This window comes from Coenobita brevimanus, chromosome 40, assembly GCF_032717465.1.
Source record: "Coenobita brevimanus isolate Jiangsu-jjx chromosome 40, ASM3271746v2, whole genome shotgun sequence".
Lineage (NCBI taxonomy): Eukaryota > Metazoa > Arthropoda > Malacostraca > Decapoda > Coenobitidae > Coenobita > Coenobita brevimanus.
In genome coordinates this window covers 23,955,654-23,978,137 of record NC_136993.1, presented here as the reverse complement: position 1 = coordinate 23,978,137, position 22,484 = coordinate 23,955,654, and the positions used below count along the sequence as shown (strand labels likewise).

The 22,484-nt window shown below is 41.5% G+C and overlaps 1 protein-coding gene across 1 annotated transcript in view; it reads right to left on the bottom strand.

Annotated features, from left to right (window-relative positions):
* The window catches only part of LOC145396991 (glutamate receptor ionotropic, NMDA 3B-like), a 114,386-nt gene that overhangs the window by 74,213 nt on the left and 17,689 nt on the right, over positions 1-22,484 (bottom strand). The window contains exon 6 of the mRNA XM_080270217.1: positions 11,445-11,596. Within this exon, the coding sequence (XP_080126343.1) occupies positions 11,445-11,596 (152 nt within the window). The remainder of the gene's footprint in view (positions 1-11,444; positions 11,597-22,484) is intronic.

The window sequence follows — 22,484 nt, the reverse complement described above, 5'->3', positions numbered from 1 at the left end:
AGAGAGTGTATGTGAGTGAGGTGGAGGGTGGAAGAGGGAGGGGGAGACCGAGGATGAGATGGAGGGATGGGGTGGAGAGGTATATGAGAGAGGGGGGTGTGAGTTGGGAGCAGGGTAGTGAAATGGCGGGGGACAGGGCGACTTGGAGGCGATTTGTTTGTGGCCACCCCAAACGGGATTGAGGCGTCTGGCAATAGATAGATAGATAGACAAATGGGTACACAAACCCTGTCTTAGATTAAATCCAGCAGATGGGGCCACAGTTCAGAGAACACTGTTAGCCACTATAAAGAACTCAAATTGGGTAACAGCTGATGGGAAGATGTCACCAATGCATGTCGTAGACATCCTTGGTTATGTAGCTACTGTGTAAATTACCTGATAGGGTATTAAAAATTGCTAAAACTGAAGCATATACCCCAGGAATGTGTTTGTTAGATTTTATCAATGAGGTAGAGATGAACTGTAGTAAAGCAGGGGTGAGAGAAATATCACAACCCGATATAAGCAGAATGAGGAGTACAGACACAACGGCAGCCATGAAAACATCTAGCCCAAACACTGAACAAAAATGATCGCGACCCGAAAACAGACAAACCAAACAACAGCTGACATGAGGCAGCGATCTCAAACACCAGGCTACAGGCAGCCTCAAAAGTTTGCACGTAGTCCAGACAGAAACCGTGCCACAGAAAAAACAAAATATGGAAAGTCATCTCGAGAGTCACATTCGGGAGATAGGTCCACCCTATGTTATTACTGTGCAAAATCCTGGTCACACGAAATCTGAATGTTACATTAAGCTTAGGGAGGACTGAGACAAAGAAAAAAGGATGCAACCATATTGCAGAAAACATAAAAACACAGGACACTGGATGTCACACTGTAAAACAGTTGAAAGGATAGTATGTTTTTAAGTCGGGAGAAGGGTATGCCACGACAAAAAAAAAAAAAAAAAAAAAAAAAAAAAAAAAACCATACAGTACATAAAGAAAACCAAGTCTAAAGTGCACATAGGAAGCATACTCGGAAATGAGTGTATCTTTGCGCTCGCTTCCTGTGAAGATCAAAGCATTTCATTATTCTTGGATTCAGGGTCTCCAGTGAATTAAATAACAATAGGAATTAGAGAGGATTTTTAGAAAAAAGAAAGTAACCATAGCAGAGGAATCTGATTTTGACTTACATGCTGTATTCCAGTGGGGAGAGGAACAAAAATCAGCATTTAATGAAATAAAAGATAAACTTACACGTGTACCTTGCTTGGCCTATCCTAAATTCACATAACCATTTATAATTTGCACAGATGCATCTCTTAAAGGATTTGGGGCCATATTGATGCAAAAAGATAAACGTGGAAAAAATCAAACAATCGCACTCGCTAGCAGACAAATAAAAGGTGCAGAGAAAAAAAAATGCATTGCAGACCTAGAGGCACTTGTAGTGGTCTTTGCATTACAAAAGTTTCGAGATTTGGTATATGGTTACTAAATTCACCTATTCACCTGCCATAAACCGCTAGTGGGCATGTTCAGTGAAAAACTCCTCTCTGGGAGGAGAGCAAGATAGAAATGTATGGTTGAAAACTATAATATACATATTCACTACATCCAAGGCAAAAAAATTTAGTCACTGATGCACTATCTAGGAACCCGACGACACTTCATGTCGCGACATTAGGTCTCAAGGAAAACATCCCCAACCATGATGAAATCTCGGAAGCACAGAGACTTGTTCCAACATGGTCTAAAGTTATATACAAGCTGGAAAGTGGCAAGGACATAATATTACCAAAGCTACATATACCACTTGAACAGTTCACAGTAGTCGACAATGCCTTATATAGGATCAACCCAGGACAACCAAACCATAGAAGAAATAATAAACAATTAGTGGTACCTAATGAAATGATACCTCACTTATTAAGGATGATAAACGATAGTCCACATGCAGGACATCCTGGCAAGGATAGGACGGTCAGACAAGCCCGGATGTTATACTACTGGCCATCATTACGAAAAAATAACAATCATATAGACAGATGTGAGTCATGTGCGAGACTCAACGGCTACACGTTAACACCTGCACCTGTAGGGAAATATCCTGTACCTAACCAACCGTGGGACGTTGTCACGTTGACTTACTGTTATCCTACAATAATAAATATATCTTCGTTGCTACAGATCATTTCTCAAGATAGGTGATTTTAGTCCCAATTAAGAATAAGACAGCAGAAGCAGCGGCAAGGGCAATCATAGACAACATGATACGTAGGTTCACCGTATTAATAATGATAATGGAGGTGAATTTAATTCGGAAGTTTTACAAGAAATGTGTAAACAATACATTATAAAAAGATAAATGTCTTAGCCTATCACCCAGCATCCAATGGGTTGGTAGAGAGACAAAACAAAAAAGTGTTGGATGTGCTACGACACATTCTCAATGAAAATTATGCAAGTTGGGATAATTGGATTCCCAGAGTGGAAGCACCAATTAATGTTGCAATAAACAAGTCTATAGGAGACACGCCACATTTCATTATCTACGTGACAGACAAAAAATTACCGTATGAAATTTTAAAAGGTGAAACTTTGCCTATATACAATTATGACGATTATCCTAAACTCCATTTGCGTGAATTCCAGGATATACACAAAAGGGTGAAAAAACAATTATCGATGTCCAAGGAAGAAATGACGGAGTCATTCAATAAAAAGGCAAAACAATTAACCATCAGCTTAGGAGACATTGTCTGTGGTATCATTCACACTAGAGACGATAAACTATCACCGAAATTTGAAGGCCCATACAGAGTAATTAAGAAGACAGCCAAGAAGGTGGTAATTAGGTCATTGTCGAGTGGCGAAGAAAAACAAATTGATGTTGATCATTTAAAAAGGGTCCCAAGGAATTTAGCCAGCAATTATGCAGCCTCAGACACCACCGAAAAACAGAACACAAACGATGAAAACAAACTAGAGGAAATCAATACACACAAAAATAAATTAAGATCGCATAACAAACAAAAATAGGCGCAACTATTGCTACAAATGCCACAATACAGCATTTACATGATTTAGGTATCGATTTAAACTTCTATAAGTGAAACAACGAGCAAAGCTATTGTTCTCCAAGAGCCAGTTGTAATGTGCATCATCACTATCATCGACCTCAGCATGACTGAATTAGCTAATAGATTTTTTTTTTTTCCGATAGGTAACAATGAGGGGACTTATGCCATGGATTCTCATCTATATAGCAAGAGGATCAGCTCACTTAGACCCTCAACATACTCGTATAATAAGTCATGGATGCCTCATAGCCCCAGCGGCCTCGACAGCAATCGTGAAAGATATCATGGGTACTGAAATTAGTTTGGACATCCTATATGAATAACCGGTATTGTTGGAGAACATTGACAAGCCACTGAGGACACTGGAAGCTATAAAAAGTTCCGTTTCAGAAGCTCATAACACAAAGGAAGTGACTGAATTCATGAAGTTAGCAAAATGGAAATTAGAACAAGCAAAAAGTACCATACTCATCTTGATCCAAGATATCCCATCTCATGGAACGGAGGCACTTAGGGACATGAGCAAAATCACACATACACGTGAGAGGCGCGGTTTGTTCGACCTGGGTGTTGCAATTCTAGGGAATATTTTTGGACTGGCTACGGAAGAAGATCTTCAAGAAATAAACAACAAATAAGATAGCTCAGGTGTTAACATATCAACAGAAGCTACTTTCCAGTTAAAACACAGGAATGATGACGATTGTGAAAAATCTCAGAAAGGCAGAAAGGATAACTCACCAAAGTGTGGACAAAACAAATGCAATAAAAGGAAACATGACACTTTTTCAACATTTCTTAGAAGTCATGGAACATATTGACATAATAATACTCCGGTTACACAGCACTAGACCTTGTTATCAGGCTTTGATGAAAAGTACTGTAAATGCTGGTAATGGCAAGATCATCATTAACTTACTTCCAGTTCACGATCTACGTCAAATAATCAGTGAAGGCATACATAAACATGGTTTGAAACCTTTGTTCCGGGACAGAAATCTCATGCTATACTATCCATACTCAGAAGCGACTCTAACACTAACATCAGTAATAGTTCACTTACCATTAATAACAGATAATCTGTTCACAGTCTATCAAATACACCCTTTTCCTTTTAAGAATAATGACAACTTGGTTATCATCAACATCAACACCGACACTGAACTCATCATGGTCTCATGGTCTCCAAGAGACAGGACACTGTCACTTTCACTAGTGAATCAACAACTGAACGAAAGTGTCGTACATCCTTACATACCGGTACTGTTCACATTGTCCTGCATACATTTTCACGTTTCAGCCAACTGGAACAGTCACTTGTGAAATGGCTATCATAAGAAATCATGACATTTGTCAGCACTACAACTTCACATTTGCTCCAGATAAACTCACCCATCATCAATGCATCGAGCATTCACAGTTTTACTGCTTCACTCATAACACATCATTTTTCGTATTTTGTCAAGATACATCACCATCTCATAATTCAGCATCAGGATTATACATAGCACCTGACTATCGTTGTGTACTTACACCATCTTTGTCCACCTTAGATACAATCACTATGCCATCCTTAATCACACACACAAGTACTTCAAACCTCTACCTGAGGTGGATTTAAACATGAGCATAAATATTAAGTTGACATCACCTAAGTCTGAAACTATGCAATTAATCAATCAAACAGTGAAGCCCTGGGAAGAACTGAGTAATTGCGGGCTCGCGGCCTTTGGTTCCTTCTTCCTCGCACAAAAAAAAAAAAAAAAGAAACTTAGCTGCCTGCCTACTTAACGGTAACAATAAACATCTCTGTCTGCGTCCCTCCCTTACTACGTATCTACATAATAATCTGTCCATGTTTGTGGCCTATGGAGAACAATTGATCGAACGAACGGGACGACGAACTGAGAGAAAAGTCTGATGAGTGGTGATGAGTTCTGCAAGAGCATGTTAGACATGGTTATGGTTGCAACACCCTGATGAGGGAGGGCAGAATGGAAAGCGCACACAAAGGAGGGTTGATCTCAATATCACTTCAGGACTCGATTATATAGGATGAAATTTATTAATTCGTATGACTGTCAGGACGTGTTTCATTATAAATATATTTTTTTACAATTATAATACCAGTGAATTTGAAATCCAAGAAGATTAAGTGGCTGAGTGTGAGTTGTGTAATTAAGAAACTTCTGTTTTACCATTAATCCTTGAAGGGCTGCCTACCTGTTGTACTCTGGTTAATGCGAGGCGATTATACATGCCAAAGAGGAATCTCTTGATGTTCAGGGATCAAATCAGTGGTAAGTAGGAGAGACATCTTCCTACCACCATTTCTCACATAATTTTGTTGAACATGCTCTCTTTCAGGTAATGTGTGATATGTCTTAAATCAGGTAATGTGTAGTCTGTCTTAAATCAGTCTTTAGATTTTCAGCAACGGTTTATGGCTTCTTTAAGTTCTTGACAATTTCAGGAAATGTGTGATAACTGTGCAATTGGAGTCATCACGAATTCTAGTTCATGGTCTAGCCCGCCAGGTGTCCACAGAGTAGCTTCTGGACAGGAAGCTGAAACTGTGGACAGCTCGAAATATCCATATATATGTATATATTTCTATATATTTTTAATGAACATATTATTCTCATGTATTTTCTGTATAACATGTAATGTATATGTAGTATTGTACGATAACCGCAAGTGCTTCTTTGTCCTTGTGTTCGTTGCTGAGTGCATTCAACTTGGTATATAATTGGCACATACTTCACTCATTTTTCTTTAAATCCAGCAGCAGCATTCAGTGAATTCCTCCAAGTATTTGGTTGCAGTACGTTCCATGACATGGCAGTCATCTATTCTTAGGAAAACCGTATGTAGTGTCTCGCACTTATACCGAAATATGTTTTCCCGGCTTGAACATTAACAAAGCCAGTCCAGCTGACCGACCCCGGATGTCGTCTCCATGGAGTGACATGCTGGAAGTTACCATTCTGCTCAGTGCGCATGCACTGACTGCCCTTCTAGCTGCTGTTCTGAAAGTACATGCATGTTATCCCAAGTACTGTGCCATTTATCAACAACATTTTACGAAATACATGTAAGGAAGATGGTTCGATGTCGTACAGACCTATAGGTATAACTATAGGTCGGCACTGAATTGCACTGGCTTGTGCCCCCAGCCACTGGGGACACAAGCCAGTACAACTCAGTGCCGGCCCCAGGCCCGGATACATGGGAAGGATTGCGTCATGGATGAGCATCCGGCGTAAAAACCCTAGCCAACTCAATATGCGGAGCACAAAAGGAAACTTCATACCGGATCGGTCGTGTCCCGGGTCATCAACGACCGCCACTGGTGCTGTTGTCCAACAGGGGACCGGTGGAAAGTATGCGACTATTGAACAAAGGAAGGAGAGGAGGAGAAGAGGAGGAAGACAGTTCCAGCGGAAGCAGGAGAGAAGGGAGAGTAGAAGAGTGGAGATGAGAGTGGGATCTTTGAATGTGGGCACGATGACGGGTATAGGGAGAGAGCTGGCCGATATGATGGAGAGAGAAAGTTGGATATACTGTGTGTGCAGGAAACAAAATGGCAGAGGAGTAAAGCGAGGATGATTGGAGGAGGGTTCAAGTTGTTTTACCATGGCTTGGATGGGAGGAGAAATGGTGTAGGGGTCGTAGTGAAGGAAAAGTATATAGATTGTGTATTGGAGGTGAAGAGAGTGTCGGATAAAGTAATGAGTTTGAGGATGGAAACTGAGGGGGTCCTGATTAGTATCATCAGTGCATACGCCCCGCAAGTGGGGTGTGACTTGGAGGAAAAGGAAGAGTTTTGAAGTGAAGTAGAGGAAGTGATTCAGAGTATACCCAGGGAGGAAAGAGTGGTTATGGGAGCGGATTTGAATGGGCATGTTGGAGAAGGAAATAGTGGTGATGAGGAGGTGATAGGCAGGTACGGTGTTGGGGAGAGGAACACTGAGGGTCGGATGGTTGTTGATTTTTCAAAACGGATGGAGATGGCTGTAGTAAACACTTATTTCAAGAAGAAAGAGGAGCACAGGATTACGTATAGGAGTGGGGGAAGGAGGACGCAGATAGATTATATCCTATGTAGGAGATGCAATTTGAAAGAATTCAGTGATATTAAGGTAGTGCCAGGGGAGAGTGTAGTAAGACAGCATAGGGTGTTGGTTGGAAAGATGAGTTTGAAAGTAAAGACAAGGAGGAAAGTGAGAGCTGAACCAAGGATTAGGTGGTGGAAGCTGAAGGAGCAAGACTTCAGTAGTAAATTTAGGGATGAGGTGTGCCAGGCTTTCGGAGGCAGGGAAGACGAGGACGGATGGGCAGTTATCTCAGAAGTGGTGAGGGAGAAAGCCAAGAAGGTACTTGGGGTGACATCGGGATAGAGGAGGGAAGACAAGGAGACTTGGTGGTGGAATGAGGAAGTACAGGATAGCATAAATTGGAAGAAGCAGGCAAAGAAGATTATGGATAGCCACATGGACGAAGAAAGCATTCAGGAGTATAAAGAGACGAGGAACATAGCCAAGAAAGAGGTTGCTAAGGCAAAAGAAAAGGCATACCAGAAGCTGTACGAAAAGTTGAATATTAAAGATGGGGGAAAAAGACCTGTACCGATTAACCAGGCAGAGAGACAGAGCTGGGCGGGATGTGCAGCATGTTAGAATGATAAAGGATGCAGATGGCAATGTACTGACAAGTGAGGAGACTGTACTAAGAAGGTGGAAGGAGTATTTCGAAAAGTTGATGAATATAGAAAATATGAGAGAGGAAAGGTTGGAAGAGTTGGAGGTAGTGAGTTGGGAAGTGTAAGAGATCAGCAGAGAGGAAGGTAGGAATGCCATGAAGAAGATGAGGGATGGCAAGGCAGTGGGCTCAGATGGTATACCAGTGGAAGCATGGAGGAGCTTAGGAGAGATGGCTGTGACGTGGTTTACCAGACTGTTTAACAAAATCCTGGAGGGTGAGAAGATGCCGGAGGAGTGGAGAAAAAGTATTCTAGTTCCGATTTTCAAGAACAAGGGTGATGTGCAGTGCTGCCGCAACTACAGAGGTATAAAGCTGATTAGCCATGCAGTGAAGATATGGGAAAAATTGGTGGAAGCTAGGCTGAGAAGAGAAGTGAGGATCTGCAAGGAGCAATTTGGTTTCATGCCAAGGAGAAGTACTATAGACGCCATATTTGTTTTGAGAATGGTGTTGGAGAAGCACAGAGAAGGCCAGAAGGAGTTGCATTGTGTGTTTATAGACTCGGAGAAGGCTTATGATAGGGTACCGAGAGAGGAGCTGTGGTACTGTATGAGAAAGCCAGGAGTGGCAGAGAAGTACGTGAGGGTGGTGAAGGACATGTACGACGATAGTGTAACAGCAGTGAGATGTGCAGAATGACTGAGGGTTTCAAGGTGGAGGTGGGATTGCATCAAGGATCGACTTTGAGCCCCTTCTTGTTTGCAATTTTGATGCACAGATTGACAGATGAGATTAGTCAGGAGCCTCCGTGGACAATGATGTTTGCTGACGACGTTGTGATATGTAGTGAGAGGCGGGAGGAAGCTGAGGCAGAACTTGAGAGATGGAGATATGCACTGGAGAGAAGGGGAATGAAAGTAAGCAGAAGCAAGACTCAGTACATGTGTGTAAATGAGAGAGATGACAGGGGAACCGTGAGGCTGCAAGGTGTAAAGGTGGCAAAGGTAGATGAATTCAAATACTTGGGGTCAACTGTACAAAGTAACGGAGAGTGTGGAAGAGAGGTAAAAAAGAGTGCAGGCGGAATGGAGTGAGTGGAGATAGGTGACAGGAGTGATCTGTGACAGAAGGGTCTCTGCAGAAATGAAAGGGGAAGTTTATAAGACTGTCGTGAGGCCAGCCATATTGTACGGAATGGAGACGGTACCACTGGCAAAAAGACAGGAGGCACAGTTGGAGGTAGCAGAATTGAAGATGTTGCGTTTTTCACTAGGAGTGACAAGGTTCGACAAAATTAGAAAGGAACATATTAGAGGGACAGCGCATGTAAGTCAGTTTGGTGACAAAGCTAGAGAGGCAAGACTGAGATGGTTTGGACATGTGCGGAGGAGGGATGAGGAGTATGTCGGGAGGAGGATGCTGGAAATGGAGTTACCAGGCAGGAGAAAGAGAGGAAGGCCAATGAGAAGGTTTATGGATGTAGTGAAGGAGGACATGCGGGTGGTAGGTGTAAGAGAAGAAGATGCAGAAGACAGAGTAAGATGGAGACGGGTGATGCGCTGTGGCGACCCCTATGGGGAGAGCCGAAGAAAGAAGATAAATATATGTACAGTATGATACAGGCTGCTTGTGAGATCAGTCATTTCGTAATTAAGGTTAGTTTAGTTTAGGTTTATTTAGGTTAGGTGAATCTAAGATAAGGTTAGGTTAGGTAATGTTAGCTTAGGTTTGGTTAGGATACGTTAATTAGGTTAGCTTAAGTTTGGTAAGGTTAGGTTAATTTAGGCTAAAGACATGGGAACGGTAACTTCCAGCATAAGGCACTCCACTCATAATGACACCGGCAGCGTGATTCACCCTGTGCAGTATGGAGCGATATTCGTTTGAAAAATGGACAGTTGCACAGCTTAAGCAATACAAAAAAAGACAAAGATCAGTGCCTCATTCGGGATATAGAAAAGGAAAACTAATACAGTTAGTGAGAATCTCTTGAACATCCCGATTCACTGGATCAAGTTGAGCTAACTGATGGCAATAGCACATTCTAAGTAATATACAGTCGTCTCACGCTTGGTTCAAATTTTGGAGCAGTCTGCGCATGACGTCACGCCAGGTGTTCCGCAGCCGTCAGTTGGCTCGGGGCAGCGGTGGGGATAAGCTGTTTCTTCCCTCAGTTTCTGCTCACTCATGCGGGAATTTCAGATGTGCGGCATCTGATAACATGCCAGTTTAAATGTGGAATAATTTCCGAAGCTAAAGAGGTCAAAATTAGATTCAAAAGTTTACCTTTATCAAAGAAAATTAAAGATAAAGTTTTATAAGACGATGAGTGACGTTTGAAGAATATTGTCCAACCACTGTGTACACGTACATCCGCATTTTGTGACATAATACATGTCTGCATTTACTTCAAATGTCACTCATCGTTTTATTAAACTTTATAATCAACTTTATTTTTCTTTAATAATGGTAAACTTTTAAAGCTAATTTTGACCTCTTTAGCTTTGGAATTTATTCCATATTTAAGCTGGCTGCTTATATTGGAAGCAGATTACAAATATATGCGTTAAAATAAGAAGAGCTGTAGATTTACCATGCTCCTCAGTGTTGCACAAACCATTGAGCAGCCTTAATTCAAACGTTTCTTGGCTCTAGCCAGTGGAACTGAGTGAACAGGGTATACTTGTCACACTTGAGTCATCCATTTACTTTTCGTTTTCTATGGAAGGCCATCTGACGTCATCCTCATGACGTCATCCTCCTGCGCGTGAGACGACTGTATATTACTTAGACTGTGGGCAAGAGTGTATGGAAATCGAGATGGACTGTTTGTGTTAATGGGAAATTATTGGTATTCCCAGATCCCCATTTATTAACAAATTACGATGATAACACATTTCCTATCCAGCCAGTAAAATATCTTTAACATATTGCATTGAATCTCGTAACCTTCCATCTATTTTCTCAGAACTCTCGTCGTTTTGGTTTCTTCTTAGCTGAGGGAAACTTCACCCAGTCTCTAACTTCAGCCACAGAAGGATACTGACTAGCATTTTTCTTGAATCCGATGAGCAGTCTACCACTGCACAAACAAACACAGGCATCGTCACTCTAAATGCCTGAGAATCGCTGTGTTTATGTTGACGATCTGAGACTTATCCCTTGAATGATAATCGTGCGCCTGGCAACGTGGCGGTCATCTGCATAAAGATGCCAGAGATTCCTCATTTCATATCTTAGCCAATATATACCAATATTCACAGAGAGTGACATGCGTTTATACTACCTTTAACAATCATACCATAGTTTCTGGTACATAATAAGCCACTTCAGTAACCACTGGCTGTTCTAGAATGTGTGAAAGGTCCCTATATTGGTATTTGTTAAATTTCCTTACAAATTATGCAGTATTCACACAAGAATGACATGCTTTTATTAATATTAAGATACTATATCTTTAGATATACTTTGAATAATGAAAATTACTTTCAAGTATAGTTTAAGCAAAGGAACAAGAAAAATTTAATCCGTAACTGATTACTCTCTACCGCCCCTTGTCCCCATTTTCTGAGAACGACACTATGGACAACTGGCGGACTAGACCATGAACTAGAACTCGTAATGACTCCAATTGTCTCAAACAAATTACATGAAACATGTGTACCTCTGGGCAGAGCATCGACCCATGCAATAGAGAAGTGGCCCGCTGAGCAGAAGTCCCACTGCCAAGGCGAACCATGTGTACTGTGTGAAGGGCCACAGGAGAGCCTGCCAGCGTGGCTCTGGTGGGGGTACCCTCAGCATGATGCAGTTCACCTATAAGCATCAACAATATATATATATATATATATATATATATATATATATATATATATATATATATATATATATATTGTGTGTGTGTGTGTGTGTGTGTGTGTGTGTGTGTGTGAAGTTATTAATATGTTGGAAAAAAAATGTTAAGTATTTGGGCGATGGAACTGAGTGTTACCTGTGTTAAGACCGCAGTGGAAGTACAAATGGGTGTGTTTGTCTTTGGGAATCCTGCAACAGATGACAGGGAAGCATGAGTGAAAGGAACAGGTTTGGATGGATATCGAAGTGTGTCTGGAGAGTTTAGTGTGAGTGAGAGGACGATTCTAAATGGCGATTTGATTGCAGAAGTACGGTAGATTATATAAGACAGGAAGGGTTACTTAGTGACATCAAGCATCACGGGTGAATTAGAATGAGAACATACATTGCTGGACATACATGCTGATAGGTGACTGGCTTTCACGAATACCTCTCTAATCACAATTGGATACACAAATATGAATTAAGGATGGAAAAAAGAATGGAAGGTAGAGTGTTGAGTAAAAATGAATGACTGATATACTGTACGTGGATAAGCGATTGATGAAAGAAGTGTTAGATTTTATGATAATTTCATATATGAAGATGGGTTATCGGATCACTATGTAGTTTTATCAGAATTGTGGATAGGGAGCAGGAATATCCTCTAATTCTGAACAATGTCCAACTTAAACCTGCATCAACTCTTGGGATTTATTTTGGAAAGTTCATTTTACCTCTCGTAAAATCTGCTTCCAAAAGATCAGGTGTGCTAAGCCGACTCCGTGCCTTCTTTGCACATGCACACTTGTTGACTTTACACACGGGTTTTATTCTCCCATGTCTAGAGTACTGCTCTTATGTGTGAGTGGGCTTTCCACATACAGCTGTTCCAAGTTCTTCTCATCAAGGTGTGGTCAAAAACTTTTCGTCTCACCGTCTCTCCACCTCTTACTGGCTCCTTTCAACTTGTATCTCTTCGCCTTACTGTTGTATCTTTATCTATTTTCTTCACTGCTCCTTTGAACTGTCGGCTTGCATCCCTCCACCAGTACAGCTGGCACGAACAGTAGAAACCGTCTAGCAACAAACTCCATCCCTTTTCCGCACAATTCTTTAATGCAAGAGTTAACCGTTACTTCCAGTCCTTTATATATGCAATAAGTCAACTCTGGAACTGTCTTCCACTATCTGTATTTCCTACTGCCTATGGCCTCCAGTATTTTAAACGCAATGTGTCCAGAAATCACGAAATGAACGGATCTCTGCCATCTTGTTTTTGTTTTTTCTTGGAGGGAACAACATTGCGGGCTTCTGAGCTTTGGTTCCTACTTTCTCGCGTAAAAAAAAACTAATAATAAGGAAGAAGGTGAAGTACCCAGTGTAGAAACTGGAGGTAGATCTCAATGAAATAACGGCAGAGAATTTAAGTAAACACAGTGTAAGTTAGTGTAATGAAGCTATATGGAGAATTTTAAAGGAGGTAGTGTGTGTGTGTGTGTGTGTGTGTGTGTGTGTGTGTGTGTGTGTGTGTGTGTGTGTGTGTGCGATGGCAAGGGACACCTTAGTGGAGTGAAGAAATGAAAGTAGGGGTGGATGTAAGGAAAGGGGAATAATTAGAAGGAATGGCTAAAGAAGTGGAGGTAATGAAGTGGCAGACAGACAGAAAGGAAAGAGGAATGTAAAATGACTGAAAGCAAAGAGTGGTAAAGAAAGTCTTATTTGAACACTCTCATGCTCATATTACTTTGGGAAAAGTAAAGAGAATGTTCGGAATGTTTTTCATCAGCAGAAATACAAAAAGCGGTACTAAAAGATCCAGGTCTTCGTTGATGCATAGAAGGGATAACTTAAGTCAACGTTATTGGCTGGTTATAGTGGATAGTGTTTTGATGCCGTACAAAAATCATGAAATAACTGACAACAAAGAACATTGCCTTCACATCCCACCATCATCTTCCCAACATGGAATCTGATGTATGCATTCAGCCAGCAGACACCTTTCCAAATTCATCCAACTCGTTCTAGATGGTGTCAGCCAAATGCAACCTCCATTATTACCCAAACTATTTGCAGCACACACGAGAAAAGTATTTGGTATGGTGTCATACTATCTTAAGAAGTAAACTTTTAGTTGCAAACATAAGAGACATCGATATGAAATGACTGGCCAACTTCCTCTCAGACAGATAAATATTCTACCAACACCAGAAAACTAGAATATGAGTCCCACTGGGCTCCGTCCTTCCACCCTCATTTTTCAGTCTTTCCCGGACGACCTGTCAACTCCCCCTCCCTCAGTAACAGTACTGTCCAGTGCCGATGGCATGGCAACGCATTCACTGCACTCTCAACAAACATGGGGTCAACTCCAATATTACCTAAAAGAGAGTTTGCAAATGGTCTGACATATACTGCTGTGAGAAGATGCAAAATTAAAAAAAAAAAAAGATGACAACTTGGTGATTTTTCACTATGAAAACACTTTTATTGTGTGTGTGTGTCCGACTCTGGGCATAGGCTTCACGGCCTGCACCCAAGGCCCAGTTGTCTACCTACGTACCATACACCTCCACATGTCACCACTTCGGAGCTACAGCCCACCGTCCATGTTGAATACATGCTAGGGCTGTTTCATACAGGACTGACGTATTGGTATTAGCGGGGATATTTCTACGACATGGCGCTGGTCTTCTGGTCGATCAGTCAAGTCTGTTTTAATGAAATTCAAATCCTTAAACTGTTCCCTGCCTCACCTGGGATTCGAGTCTGGGTTCATTAGGACTGCAGGTCACTTTTCTACCAATTAAGCCACCGCCTTACAAGGCTCTCTTCAAATTTCAATCCTAAAATTTTCAAAACTAGACAAAAATACGGTGAAAGAAAGAGGTTGTCTGATGAAAAACTGCTAGTGAACTGACTTAGCAGCAGTGGCTGATAGCTTGCCTTGCTCCGAATGTGATTGGGAGCAAAACAAACTTTCAACCGGGGGGACATAGAGGGCCCTAATGATCGCTGAGTGTGGAAGTGGAAGAGCTAAGCTTGTCACAGTGTATTTTATTTGTTGCTCAAGCACTCTCATGCAAGTGGTTTCCTCCTGGGTTGATTATGGAATGCCAGTTCTACCTTTCCCTTTCATTTTCATTAATTCTACTTCGCTTTCAGATGTACGGAACAGCTGTTTGTACGATTTTTTTTCTTTTTTCCTTGACAAACCTTGAAATAAAGAAAATTCTTGCATATATTGTTTGACTTTCTGAGCGCTCGTGCGCTCAGGCTGTCCAAGTGTGGATGTCATTATCTGGTGTAGTAGAAAATAATATTCTTTAAAACGAAAGGAGGGACGTTAGAGGTCAGAATAAAAGTATCAGGTGACTGAAGGGAATGGATGGTAGTGTTTCTGGAAATAGATGAGCCACTGGAGTGATTCCAACATTCCAACCAGTTGCTGATTTTAGCAAGAGAACGGGATGTTGAAGGTCTTTCTGAAATGTATAAAATGAATGTCGTTTAGGAGTGCCAAAGACCTGTGTGTTGTTACTGCCAACCTAGAGAGGCGATAAAGTAATCACCTGCTTCTGTGTCTATGTCTGTGTGTGTGTCTATCTGTAAATATCTCAAAATCAAGTTGGCATATTATAAATATTACCAAATATAGGAGTATAATTTTATCGGTCCCCCAGTGCTTCTTCAAAACCCAGCGTATATGACAACATATCCACTCAGTAGACCAACCATAATCTCATCCTTACCACTGAAGTTACCATTTAGGTTGATTTAATCGTCCATAGTGTAGACTGGTTATTGCAGTCTGCCAGGACTTACAATACTGGTCTAGAATGTGAGCTGTTTGCTGAATCGTTTAATCGACGCGGTTGGTAAAACAACCAACCAGAATACCTGATAATCCTAACCATAACACCTACATCTTGAACCTGTTCCTAACAAATAACCCATATGAATACACAGGTATGAGGTACTGTCACTACTTGGGTCCTCCGACCACAGTCTTATCAAAGCTTCATTGTCAGTTGTCCCAAACTTACCCATTCTGAAACAGGGTGACCAAATGACACTTTGATAGGACAGACTGGGATGGAATGGATTTAGAAATTATCTTGCTGATATTCAGTGGCAGTCTTTCTTCTCCACTGACATCATTTCCACCCAGTCCCATACGAGCTGGTAAGGAACAGTTCATACTCAGTCAACAATTTACTAAAAGATCAGACTCCCCAAAATGGTCTGACAGAGAAGCGACCCCAAAGTCCTTAGTGTATAGCTTTTACTTAGAATCAAAAGCATCTGAATCCCTGTCGATTTAAAAACTATAGAATCCATGCAAAACAGTAATAAATCTCCCCAAATCAAACTTTTTTCACAACTAAGCATCCATTTTATTAAACAGTCCTATTGACATTCGAATCTTCTGGTCAAGTCTCAGTTCTTTTGATAATAAAAAGTCATCATCCATTCCCCCACTAAAAACTTCAAATGGAAATACTATAAATGACCTGAGTGGAAAAGCGAACATCCGTGGCAGTACGTTTGAAAGAAATTCTACCTTAGAGGAAGTCAGTCAGAACGACGCTGTACTTACTTTAAATTTTGACTCTCCCGAAACTGCTCCACTTAACATACGCAAAATCCATCCTAGATACGCAAAATCTATCCGAGACAGTACGCTAACCTACAAAGCTATAGGTCCAGATGGAGTTCCTCCAATCGTTTTGAAAAAAAGGTTCCCCAGAACACTATTCTGTCCTGCAACTTTACTCAAACAATGCATACATACTTTTCCATCCCCTAATTCTTGGAAAGAAGCCAATATCCACCCAATTCCGCGGAAAGGAAGTTCCTTTGGCCCTTCTGAGTACAGGCCAATAGCTATCACATCTCCTGGTAAAGTATTTGAGACTGTAATTACTAAGGACATCATGTAACAAATTGAATCCAACAACTTGATTAGTGCCAGATAGTAGGGGTTTCGCCGTTAAAGATCCACTGTAGATACACTCATACCATCCATCAGTCAACTGTCCAGCATGGAGGAGCCCATGCAGTAGCCATTGATATTTCTAAAGCTTTTGATGGAGTGTGGCATCGTTACCTGCTGTCCAAACTCCCTTGCTATGGCCTATCATCTTTTGTTCTACTAATTTCCTCATATCCCACCAACAGAAAGATAGGAGTAAAAGTAGATGATGTATATTCTAATTTCCGCTCGATTAATGCCGGCACGCCACAAGGATAAGCCCTACTGTAGCTCCAACCCTATTCCTAATTTATCTTAATGATCTCTCATCTGTCACCCGTAATGCCAATCACTCATATGCAGATGACTCAACACTTCACAGTTTCGTCACACTTAAACACTCAGTCACAAGGTTTTTATATGTCTAACTCGCCACTCAGTACAGGAGTCTCCATAAATGAAGACTTATCTAAGATCACTGAATAGGGACAAAATAACATTGTCTCAATTTGCTAGGAAAACGAAATACATAAAATTATCTAACAGACAGATATTGCCTGATTCCTGTTTTACCTGCAATGCTACTACTATTATTCCTATCTCAAAAAGTACTGAAATTCTTGGTGTCTCACTTAACAATACCCTCAGTTGGACCTCTCATGTTAGAGTACTTGCTAAAACCGGTTCAAGGAGACTTGGGTTATTTTAGAGAATCCCCAAATCCTCCACTGATGAGCAGTTAGCTATTACTTATAAGAGTCATGTTCACTCTCACGTGGAATATTGCTCACCCTTGTGTAGTGGATGTGGAGAGATTGAACTAAAACAACGGGACAAAATTCGGAACATAGTTGTAAGAATTATTAATAGCCTTGCAGTTATAAATGAACCACCTCTCCTACAAGTAAGAAGGAATGTTGCCTCCCTTGCATTATTTTACAGATTCTTTTGTGGCAAAGGCGCAGACAAAGTTGCATCCATTGTGCCCCCGCTCAATGCCTCCCCTCGTGCTACACGGGCATCTGGTAGTGCTCATGACTGGACCGTCGCACTACCTTATTGTAGAACTTCTATCAGAATTCTTTTATTCCCCGAACTGCATCTCTATGAAAATAGCTTCCCCAGAAAAGTCTTTCCTCATTCAGCTTAAAGCAGTTAAATCCAACGGTACACAAATTTTTTATGAGTGTAGGACACCTTTCATCTGGTGTATGGATTTATTTTATTTTTTTTATTTGGTTTTCCGTACTCAGTTCATCTTGTGTAAAAAAAAAAAATGTATCAAAACAATGTGGGCAGTTACCCAGGATATCAGAGTTTGGCGAAGCTTTGATAATATGCCTCCAACTGCCAGAGGAATATTATTATTATTATTTTTTTTTTCAATAGACGAACGCAAAGAGATTCTGAAACATAATGGACGAAATTCTAAGGCTTGTATATTTTGTCATGTTTTGTTTTATTTTGTCATATTTTTTTTATTTTGTCAAATTTTGTCATATTTTCTTTATGTTGTCATACTTTGATGATAGGTGGGGGCGCCCATCATCCACCCACTAACTGTAGTGATACCCTGTTTTTAGGGTAGCTCTACAATGCGTGGCAAGTCAAATGATTTCCTGTAAACCAGGAAGGCATTTACAATGCTGGGTGGTAACCTTATAACCAATCAACACGTGTTCCCTATGTGAAAAAAAGTGGGTTTGTGGAGGGTTAGTGCCCCTCCCTGGAACACAACTAACTAAAAATACGAACAACAAGCCTTAGACCAGGACTGACCAACAGTTGATGACTAAGGACCGAACAAAGAACATGATACGGATTATGACGGAATGTAAGGGGTGCAAATGATGAGGTGAAAGACAGAGAGATTGTCCAGGTGCTTAAGAGTGCAAAAGTGGATATATGTGGATTAACTGAAACTAAATGGTAAGGTGAGAGTGTAAGAGAATGGGAGTATGGATGGGGTATATGTGCAGAAGTAGGTGAGAATGAGAGGGCAAAAAAAGTAGTGTGTATTATTGTGAATAACAGATGGAAGGAGAATATAAGAGAGATCAGTTGGCCAAAAGATTGTGTGGGTAAAATTTAAAGCTGGACTACAAATGAGCGCGATTGTGTGCCTGTATGTGCCAACGCAAGATCGTGAAAGCAGAGTGAGAGAAAAGTTCTGGATAAATGTGGAAGTGTGCATGCAAAAGTTTGAAAGGAATGAAAGAGTGTGTTTGATTGGAGATATGAATGGAAAAGTAGGGAATGGGAAGGGGGATGGAGTAGTTGGTGAGTGGGGTGTGCCTGCAGAGATGGATGAGAATGGCAGTGCTTTAGTGGACTGTTCCGAGAGGGAGTTGGTGATAACTAATCCCTCTTCAGGCACAAAATGATCCACAGGTATACATGGCGAGTGATGAGAAGGGTGGGCGGTGAACTGAATGAACGGAAGGCAATGATTGATTTGTGTGTGTGGATGAAAGGATGAGAAGGTGTGTAATGGATGCAAGAGTATATAGAGGATGGGGAAGTGGACTTTCGGACCACCACTTGGTGGTGGTCAGAATTAAAGCCCAAATAAAATGGAAAAATAGAAGAAGGAAAAGACAGGAGGAAGTAGTTCATACAAGAAGGGTGGAAAAGTTACAAGAGGATGGAAAAAAGACAAAATAGAGGAGTGAAGTGGATGAGCGATTGGGTTAATATAGACTGGGGCAGATAGGGGATGTGGAGGGTGTGTGCAAGATATTCACAGGAAAAATCTGCGCAGCATGTGAGGTGGTGTATACGGTGAAGAGAAGACGAAAGGGGGTGCAGGGAACAGCATGATGGACTGAAGAGATGAGAGAGGCTGTGGCACAAAAGAAGAAAGCATACAGTGAGTGGATGAGAAACAGGTGCGTGGAAAAAGTTGCGAGATGGAAGAGAAAGTTATATGTAGAGAGGAAGAGAGAGGTGAAAAGAGTAGTAAGAGAGAGTAAGAAGAGAGTGGATGAGGAATTTGGAAGGAACTTGAGTGTACAGTGGAGGGAATGTAGGAAAATGTTCTGCAAAGAGGTAAAGAAAGTTAGACAGCGTGCCAAAGGAGTTAGTTGGGGAGTGAAAGATAAAAATGGCAGATTACTAGTGGAGAAGGGAGAAAAATTGAGCAGATGGAGAGAACACTTTTAGGAATTGTTGAACATAGACGATGAAAGTAATGCACGTATAAGTGGCTGGGGAATGGCTGGGAGAAGAAGGGATGTGAGAAGAGAGGAAGAAATCAGTAGGATGGAAGTTGTGGAAGCAATGAAGAAAGTTAAAATGGGAAAAGCCCCAAGAATTGATGGAGTGTGTGGTGAAATGCTGAAATATGGGGGAGAGGTAGCAGCAGCATGGATGTGAAAGATGTGCAGATTGGCATGGGAGGAAGGTAGAGTCCCGGATGATTGGAAGTCAGGTATAATTATTCCCTTTTTCAAAGGAAAAAGGACATTTGTCTTCTTAGTCTAATAGGAAAAGTATATGGTTGGATACTTATTGACAGATTTAGGGAAATAACAGAGGAATTAGTTGAAGAACAGAGAGGTTTTAGGAAGGGAAGAGATTGTGTACATCAGATATTCATTCTTAGATCATTAGTGGAAAAGATTCTAGGGAAGGGAAAGAAGTTGTTTGCGGCCATCATGGATTTGGAGAAAGCATATGACAGGGTGGATAGACAAGGATTGTGGAAAGTATTAAGAATACATGGAGTAGATGGGAAGTTGTTGAGGACCGTGAAGAGTATGTAAGAGGGTGCTAAGGCTGCAGTGCATGTGGATAGTGAACTGAGAGAATTTTTCTATTTGAAGGTTGGATTGAAACAAGGATGTGTCATGTCTCCACGGCTGGTCAATCTGTATATGGATGGGGTTATAAAAGTGATACAAGGTAGGGCAATGGATGTTAGAGTAGCTCTAAAGAGAGAGGGCAGTGTCTGGAAACTATGCGTACTGTTGTTTGCAGATGATACTGTGTTGGTAAGTGAAGACGAAGAGGAGCTGCAAGGCTTGGTGGATGAGTGTGGAAGAGTGTGTAAGAATCGGAATCAAAAAGCGAATGTAGGGAAGAGTAAAGTTATGGTCTTCAAGAGAAGTGAGGTCAGTGAATATACAGTGAGGCTGGATAAGGAGGAAATGGAAAATGTGAGTGCATTTAAGTACTTGGGTAGTGTGATGATTAAAGATGGAAGTTTAGAGAATGAAGTGCTTGAAAGGGTACAACAAGGAAGAAAGGTTGCTGGTTCCTTGAAAGCAGTGATAAGAAACAGGGAAGTGAGCGTGGAAGTGAAAAAGCAACTACATGACAGTATTGTGATACCAACTGTAACGTATGGAAGTGAAGGTTGGCCTTTGTTGGAGGGACAGAAGTCAAGGGTGAGAGCAGTGGAAATGAGTTATTTGAGAGGAGCATGTGGAGTCACATGGAGAGACAGACTGACAAATGAGGAAGTGAGGAAGCGTTGTGGTGTTGATTTGGATGTGATAGGAAGCGTTATGAGAAACACACTGAGTTGGTTTGGGCATGTGGAGAGGATGGAGAGTGACAAACTTACGAGGAGAGTGTATATGAGTGGGGTGGAAGGGGGAGAAGGAGGGGGAGGCCAAGGATGAGATGGAGGCAGGGAGTGGAGAGGTATGAGAGAGAGGGGGGGTGAGCTGGGAACAGGGTAATGAAATAGCAGGGGACAGGGGGACATGGAGGTGATTTGTTTGTGGCCACCCCTTACGGGATTGGGGAGTCTGGCAACAGACAGATAGACAAATTTTTGTTATCGGCTGCCTAGCGAGGCAATAATGAAATTGCCTGCATGTGTGTGTGTGTGTGTGTGTGTGTGTGTGTGTGTGTGCGCGTGTGTGTGTGTATGAGCAAAATATCTCAAAATGGAGTGGGCAAATTGTACCCCAACTTTCTGGGCAATATCCCAGGATATATGGCTTGAGCTTATTAGATTTTGGCGATGCTGCAATGACATGCCTCTGATTGCCAGAAGATTACTTATCTTTTTTCAGTGATGGTGGACGATACACATTCTTGGTTGAATGCTTTGACTGTCCTTGCAAACGTGTCACTGGTTTAGATAAGAATAAAAATGGGGTATTTAAGTAGGCAAAGAAGTGAGATTGGGAAGATGTGGTTGAACTGGAAGGAAAAGGGAAGGGATGAATACTGGGAAAAGTACAAGTGATATTCTCGGAAAACAGTAAACTAGTTTTAAGAAGTATACAGATGTGTGGGAACGAGTACAGGAAAGTGTCGAAAACTGAGGGGGAAAAAAATGTGCAAAATTAAATGTTAACAGATGTTGGGGTGTCCAAATGGCACTTTGATAGGGCGGACTGGGATGGTTTTAGAAATTATGGTGTCCGCAAAAAGTATAGAGTGTTCATCGAAGAAGCCAGTGAGAAAAAGCTCTAAGAGTTTGCAGTTTGCAGCCCAGTCTCGCAGCTGAGCAAAATTCTCGTATGTCTGACAACTCAGACACACCAGGAAAAGTAGACGACCTTCAGTGAATCAGTTCCCGCCTCAGTGCTCTTTGAGTTACACTGAAGAGTGTGTTGGTGCTGCGTGCTCCCATACCAATACCATCTACTTTCGCTTGTTAGCTGGGCACTGCAGTTCTTACATCAGTACACCCAGATGGCCCCTACCAACTCAGTGCCGAAGAAAAGGCTCGGAATTTGGCCCAGAAGGCCGAAGATGTGTCAACAAAGGAAACAGCAACCTGCGACACGTCATCTGTTCCACACCTCATCAGCGAGATCACAAATGTGTTGTGCATAGACACGGCCATAGAACACTTCAGGAACCTTGCTGACTCCATGTCAGGCACCTGAAAAGGGTCATAAATGCAAAGAGGACATCCACATTCCACTAGTGCAC